Source organism: Megalops cyprinoides, chromosome 19 (genome assembly GCF_013368585.1).
Source record: "Megalops cyprinoides isolate fMegCyp1 chromosome 19, fMegCyp1.pri, whole genome shotgun sequence".
Taxonomy (NCBI): domain Eukaryota; kingdom Metazoa; phylum Chordata; class Actinopteri; order Elopiformes; family Megalopidae; genus Megalops; species Megalops cyprinoides.
Window position 1 is genome coordinate 1,683,940 of NC_050601.1, and position 7,500 is coordinate 1,691,439.

The 7,500-nt window shown below is 47.4% G+C and overlaps 1 protein-coding gene across 3 annotated transcripts in view; it reads right to left on the reverse strand.

Moving 5' to 3' along the window:
- LOC118794053 (rho GTPase-activating protein 44-like) overlaps positions 1–7,500 on the reverse strand; it is a 43,100-nt gene that overhangs the window by 13,755 nt on the left and 21,845 nt on the right. For all 3 annotated transcript variants that reach the window (XM_036552192.1, XM_036552194.1, XM_036552193.1), the window contains exons 3-13: positions 7,379–7,498; positions 6,423–6,499; positions 5,879–5,990; positions 4,850–4,926; positions 3,676–3,793; positions 3,338–3,406; positions 2,709–2,790; positions 2,024–2,151; positions 1,579–1,690; positions 1,353–1,434; positions 729–809 (exon numbers count right to left, since the gene is read on the reverse strand). In XM_036552192.1, coding sequence (XP_036408085.1) covers positions 729–809; positions 1,353–1,434; positions 1,579–1,690; positions 2,024–2,151; positions 2,709–2,790; positions 3,338–3,406; positions 3,676–3,793; positions 4,850–4,926; positions 5,879–5,990; positions 6,423–6,499; positions 7,379–7,498 — 1,058 coding nt within the window. The remainder of the gene's footprint in view (positions 1–728; positions 810–1,352; positions 1,435–1,578; positions 1,691–2,023; positions 2,152–2,708; positions 2,791–3,337; positions 3,407–3,675; positions 3,794–4,849; positions 4,927–5,878; positions 5,991–6,422; positions 6,500–7,378; positions 7,499–7,500) is intronic.

The window sequence follows — 7,500 nt, forward strand, 5'->3', positions numbered from 1 at the left end:
CCCACGCCCCCCCCCACACTGCAGCTACCCACACTCCCCCCCCCCCCCCACACAGAAACAGCACCACACTGCAGCGTACTGACTGAGCCTCCGCTTTACAGACCACATATTCCATATTTACACAGTCAAGCTGTGGTGTTTCAGTACCACATTGTTTTTCCATGTGGTTGCTTTGTTTTGGGGGCGAATCCCCCTTTGCACTGAAGTCTCTGCTGTCTGCATAATACAGTTTCACCAATTCCCTGAGAATGGTGAAAGACCCCTGAATGAATGAATGAAACCAATGAAAGAAGGACGTAAACAGGATTTACCCATAAACCCCCTCTCTCAGACGAATATCTGTCCAAGGCTGGTCCCTTTGAGGACGCTCTAATCAATGTGCAGATATCCATGGTGCAGTTGGAGGTGCAGATATCTATGGTGCAGTGGGAGGTGCAGATATCTATGGTGCAGTGGGAGGTGCAGATATCTATGAGGCATCAGAATGTGTAGATATCTATGGTGCAGTGGGATGCGCAGATATTTATGTTGTAGTGGGATGTTCAGATTTCTATGGTTCTGGAGATGGACAGAAAGTAAGCGGTTCCACTGCCTGAGCGGCAGGGAGGGAGGAAAGCCCCACTGGTCGAGAGACTTTTTTCAGTAGAGAAAGTTCCCTTGGCTGAGAGCCAGGAGAGGGAGAACAGCTCCGCTGACAGAGAGAGGGAGGGAGGGGAAGCAGAGCTCACCTGAAGTTGTTGCTGTTGTCTGGGGGAAGCTTTTCACATGCAGCCAGCAAAGCCTGCAGTCTCTTATCCTGATCCTGAATACTGGCAAAGAGGAGAGAGAAAAGCCATCACATCCCCCCTCTCTATGGGAGAAAAGGAACTCAAACGCAGCTTCAAAATGCAAGCTCCAGATCCACCCACACTGTGTGAAAAACGAGACAAAATCGGATGTGGAAACGCAAAGAGGCCAGGGCGTTAGAGCACGCACAATTCACAGAGCTGTTTATGAAAGTGATTCAGAAGGATCAAGACTTGTAAAATACTACTGCTCTCTCAGAAATATGAGAACACAGATTTCAGATGTAAAATGGTAAAGTAACTTGCATAGGTTACATTTTTATGCTTTTATCCATTTATACACTGGATATGTACTAAGGCAATTCTGAGTTAAGTGCCTTGCCCAAGGGTACAGCAGCAGTGCCCCAGTAGGGAATCGAACCAGCATCCCTTTGGTTACAAGCCCTGCTCCTTGTCACTATGCTACACTGCCACCCCTGTGCATGAAGCTATTCAGGTCATGGATGCAAACATGGAGGCGCAGCAGACCTCATATGCAGAGCCCACTGGCTATCAAAGGGTGCTTACTTGGATGCCTGGATCCACTCGTCGTAAAGGTCAAAGGTCATCAGAGGCTCTGGGAGTTCACGTAGGTAGGACTTCAGTGCCCCTGAAAGAGACAGAGAGAGGAGGAATGCTCTTTATCAGGCACTGGGATTATGCTACACGGCAGGTCGCTGTTCTAAACGAGCCCCGCTGCCATGGCAGCAGCTGCTGGGAGGAGCGTGGGGGGGTGGGGGTGGGCGTGGCTCACCTGCAATGGCATGTGGGTCAGCAGAGTACTCCTGCACGTCCAGAACTCCGCAGTCCAGCGAAGCTTTGAGCTTCTTCAGCTTAGAGGCCGAGGGAGCCACCCTGAACAGGCCCTGCAAACGCAGCAAGCAGGGAGCCAGTGAGCGCTACTTTACTCCCACTGGCCGGGGCAGCATCACATGACCAGCTGCTCTACTCTCATTGGCTGGAGTAATGTCACATGACCAGCTGCTCTACTCCCACTGGCCGGGGCAGCATCACATGACCAGCTGCTCTACTCCCACTGGCCAGGGCAGCGTCACATGACCAGCTGCTCTACTCCCACTGGCCAGGGCAGCGTCAAATGACCAGCTGCTCTACTCTTACTGGCCAGGGCAGCATCACATGACCAGGTGCTCTACTCTCATTGGCCGGGCCGAGCAGGTCAGTTTTGGTTACGCTCTCACCTCCTCCTGCATGCCACACTCCAGCAGCATGGTCACGCAGGCCTCGATGGGGAAGGCGATCTCCCGACCGCTCACCGTCAGGTGCTCCTCCAGCGGCTTCCCAAACGAAGGCTTCTCCACCCAGGCCTCTGCACCAACACACACACACCTTATACTTTATACACTATTACACACTATACACACACACACCATGCCTATTATACACTATTACACACTTTACACACACACATCGTACCTATTATACACTATTACACACTATACACACACACACCGTACCTATTATACACTATTACACACTATACACACACACACCATACCTATTATACACTACTACACACTATTCACACACACACCATACCTATTATACACTACTACACACTATTCACACACACACCATACCTATTATACACTATTACACACTATTCACACACATACCATACCTATTACACACTATACACACACAGACGCCTTACACATTAAACACCATTGCACACTGTACACCAACACCTTATACTTTATACACTACACACACACACACACACACACACAGCCAAGACACTTTGTCCCACAGCATACACCCACACTGGCTTTTTCATCTGCCTCAGTGATGCATGGTGCTGTACCCAGCTCACCCACAGCGGACAACACAGCAGGGTCATGTGACAGGAAGCAGCAGGAGACTCACCCTGGTGAGCTTTGATCTGGGGCAGGACACTCTGCAGTATCTCCAGAGACTTTCTGTGATACTCTGCCTGTACCTCTATTAGCTGCAGAGAGAGGTGGAGAGAGAGGGAGAGAGGGGGAGAAGAGGAGGCGGGGGGCAGAGGGGGAGGGAGAGAGAGGGAGAGAGGGGGAGAAGAGGAGGCGAGGGGGAGAGGGGGAGAGAGGGAGGGAGAGAGAGGGAGGGAGAGAGATAAGAGAAGAGAGGGAGAGGGAGAAAACAAAAGAATGAAGGTGAGAATGTAGATGAGAAGGGGGTATAGGGGAGGAGAGGAGAGATTAGAGAGGAGAGGAATGAATTCTTCTGCCAGTTCACACTGTAAAACAGGCCTCTGAAACCTGATATGAGGATTATGTTAGGCGGAGGTTAAGGTCAGGTTTAGGCTGAGGGTCAGGTTTAGGTTTCGGTTTGGAACAGTGTTTAGGTTGGGGACAGGTAACATAGGTGATTATACATATCAGCAAATTAATGCTCCACATTTGTAACAGAGTGGTAACAGTAGCAGTACAGGCGCTGAAATAGGTGAATTTCCAATTTCTTACATAACTTTCAAAAAATGAGATTGAGGATACAATCAATAGGGGTGTACTTACCGTCTGAAAGTAGTTTGCATAGTCTATTTCTTTGGCCACAAAATTATACATATCCGCTGATAATTGATCCTAGAGAGGAAACACACAAATTTAAATGAACTTTCTGCTGTAAAATCGTCACCTTGGAGTCATACTGCAATATTATGGTTGGTAGAGATTAAAACAGCTACAGGATACAGTGCTGAGAAAGGCACCCAGAAACAGCAAACGCACTTTGAGAGTCAAACTGAAAACCCAGAGAAAAAGATAAAAAGAAAGATGCAGAGAGAAACAGGAGAGATAGACAGGGAAAGCCAGAGGGAGGCAGGGAGAGGGAGAAGGGGAAGGCAGCGGCTCACCCTGCAGATCTCCATCCGATTGGCTGCCTCCTCCATCTCCTCCCTGAGGTGGTCGGCCTTGGCCCCGCCCTGCTGAGGGTTACTGGGATGGCTCGAGGACTTGGATGACTGCTGCCACCTAGAGAGGAGGAGTTGGTACTGCACTCTCAATGGAAAGGGAACATGTGCCCATATGGGCCAGATCCAGCACCTCACCACATATATACCATATCATATACCACCCTGTACCATCTCCAAGTATTTCAATCAGTATTTCAAGGGTTGTTAATTGACAAGAAATGAAAGGTACATGGAATGACGATAAAATAAAATATAATTTTAACGACATTTAAAATTCTCCCACCTGGAAGCATGACTGAATCCAAATATCTCTGCAGTGAGTCATTATTTACAAACTAGGGTCTCATGCAGTGGATTGGGGATGAATCATTTATACAGAGAGTCAATCCTGGGAGCCAAGAGTATTAATATATCGAAGCTGGGAGGCATGAGTATTCATATATCGAAGCTGGGAGGCATGAGTATTCATATATCGAACCTGGGAGGCATGAGTATTCATATATCGAACCTGGGAGGCATGAGTATTCATATATCGGAGCTGGGAGGCATGAGTATTCATATATCGAAGCTGGGAGGCATGAGTATTCATATATCGAACCTGGGAGGCATGAGTATTCAAGCCTTCTGCTGAACACAGCGGGAGAACTCATTATGACTGCAGCTTCACTCACTCACACCCGCACTTTCATTAACGGGTGAAGCAGCTCTTACTGCAGGTTAATAACAATAATAATAAGAAGAAAAAGAAGAAGGAACAGACAGAGAAAAGGACTCCATATGCTGCATGTATGACACACACAGCCTGTCAGACAGCTGTCACATGGGCTTTCTCCCACAGGTTCTTGGAAGACCTGTTAAATCTTCATCCACCCCCCCCTCTCTCTATCTCTTGCTTTCAAAAGCTCAACATTCTGCCATTTCTGTCACTCCCAGTTATTACAGATCACTTCAGCTTGCTTTCCAGGAAATGTCAGAAATTTTTCAGTTTTGCCAAAGAAGAAATGCAACAGCTTGCCACTCTCCATCTAAACCTCCCCCACCCTTTCCTCCTTCCTGTTCTCTCATTCTCTCCATCCGATTCTCTCACTTTCTGTTTCCATGCGAGCTTTCTTACCGAGTCCGAGCTGAATCCATGTCCAGGACAAGCTTTGCTAAATGTCTCCTCTGTTTCTGGATGTTGGGGATCTCCACCTGTGACCAATCACAAGAGAGAATCTCTTCAGGGTGACCAATCACAAGAGAGAATCTCTTCAGGGTGACCAATCACAAGAGAGAATCTCTTCAGAGGTACCAACCACCAGAGAACCTCTTTAGAGAAAAAAAAATGGAAGGAATACATTAATACATTAACCATTGTAAATTGTTATATTTTGTTTACTTTTATTTTAAATGTTCTGATTTTAACAGAATGGGACCACAGATTTTTTTGATTATATATTGATTTTGTATACAAAAGGATAAGTACAGAGAACAAATGATTCATACACAAAATAAATACTTTGTCTTCCTTGACACTCCAGTGGTGACTTTATGACTTAACTATAAAATCTACAAATAAAAAAACTTGCTGAAATTTGTCCAATATACCATCCACAAAAAACAAACAAACTTGTAAGCAGACACTCTGATTGCCTCTAAAATCTTACCTGGGCTGCATTATTGTCACTCAGACATGTGTGTAGGTGGGGTCTGGTTTTGAGCTGACTAGCGTATGGTGCAAAGGCGATCCTATGCACGGCTTAGCCTGGAATTTGTGGAGAAATAAGGCCCTCCAGCCAGACTAAATAAAAGTGTGACTAAAAACACACAATGCTCAAAGCTAGGAGGGGAATTGTTCTTTAAACTGGCCTTCCTGACCCCCTATAGTGCAAAGCAGTCACTAATTAAGCATGGGTTTGTAATTAGTGATTAGTGGGTGCGTCTGGATTAATTACAAGCCTGGAGTGGATTTTTTTTGCCTCAGTGAGACATGCTGCAAAGCTACCAGCTACTGTTGAGATGGGGGGTTGGGAGTGACATCAGATAAACTCTTCCCCTCACTGTCTGTCAGTGCGCAGTGTAGGTGTAGTGTAGCGTATGTTTTGTTAAGGGGAGTGACCGCGGTGACCGCGCGGTTCATGTTCGGTCGTGGAGGCTGGTCTACCTCGGCCAGCACGTAGAGCGGTTCGACCACGTCTCGGTCGATCATGAACTCGAAGAGGATGAGCTCCTGAGCCAGTCTGTCCTCCGTGTCTCCACACAGCTTCAGCATCTTCCTGCACAGACAGCCAATCAGAGCACAGCCAAACAGGAAACAGCCAATCAGAGCACAGCCAAACAGGAAACAGCCAATCAGAGCACAGCCAAACAGGAAACAGCCAATGAGAATTAACTGACAACTCCCTGTGTATGTGTGTGTGTGTGTGTGTGTGTGTGTTTATGTGTGTGTGTGTGAGTGTGTGTGTGTGTGCGTGCGTGCGTGCGTGTGTGTGTGTGAGTGTGTGTGTGTGCGTGTGTGTGTGTGCGTGTGTGTGTGCGTGTGTGTGTGCGTGCGTGTGTGTGTGTGTTTGTGTGTGTGTGTGTGTGTGTGTGTGTGTGTGTGCGTGCGTGCCTGCGTGTGTGTGTGTGAGTGTGCGTGTGTGCGTGCATGTGTGTGTGTGTGTGTGTGTGTGTGTGTGAGTGTGTGTGTGTGTGAGTGAAAAACACACCCCAGCAGAGAATCGTCCCCCAGCACGGTGGCCCCCTCCAGCAGACACTGAGCCAGTGTGGTCAGGGGCAGCTTTTTCTGTGTGAGAGAGACACCAAGTCATAACAACAGCTTTCAACAGTAAACACCAACCACTACACAAAATACATGGACAGAATAATACACTGCACAAGTACCAATGAAAATACCTGTGTGCTTACTGGTCTTACAGAGGCAGTGTGTTATACTGGCCTTACGGAGACATTTACATTACATTTATTCATTTAGCAGACGCTTTTATCCAAAGCGACTTACATAGGTTACAGTTGTTTTACAATGTTATCCATTTATACAGCTGGATATTTACTGAGGCAATTGTGGGTTAAGTACCTTGCCCAAGGGTACAGCAGCAGCGGCCCAGCGGGGATCGAACCTGCAACCTTTCGGTTACGAGTCCTGCTCCTTAACCACTATGCTACACTGCCGCCAGGAGACAGTGTGTTATATTGGTCTTACGGAGACAGTGTGTTATATTGGTCTTACAGAGGCAGTGTGTTATACTGGCCTTACAGAGTCTTACATTGGTCTTACGGAGGCAGTGTGTTATATTGGTCTTACAGAAGTAGTGTGTTATATTGGTCTTACGGTGGCAGCGTGTTATATTGGTCTTATTGAGGCAGTGTGTTATATTGGTCTTATAGAGGCAGTGTGTTATATTGGTCTTACGGAGGCAGTGTGTTATATTGGTCTTATAGAGGCAGTGTGTTATACTGGTCTTACGGAGGCAGTGTGTTATATTGGTCTTATAGAGGCAGTGTGTTATATTGGGCTTACGGAGGCAGTGTGTTATATTGGTCTTACGGAGGCAGTGTGTTATATTGGTCTTATAGAGGCAGTGTGTTATACTGGTCTTACGGAGGCAGTGTGTTATACTGGTCTTACGGAGGCAGTTGTGGTCAGGGTGGCAGAGGGTCATACCGAGGGTGATTTGACAGATCTCTTGTCCACTTCTGCCCCCTGCTGGCCCTGCAGGCAGGCAGTCAGCCTCTTGTGAGTGCTGTGGGAGACCTGCTTGACCAGCTCCAGGCGCTTCTCCACCT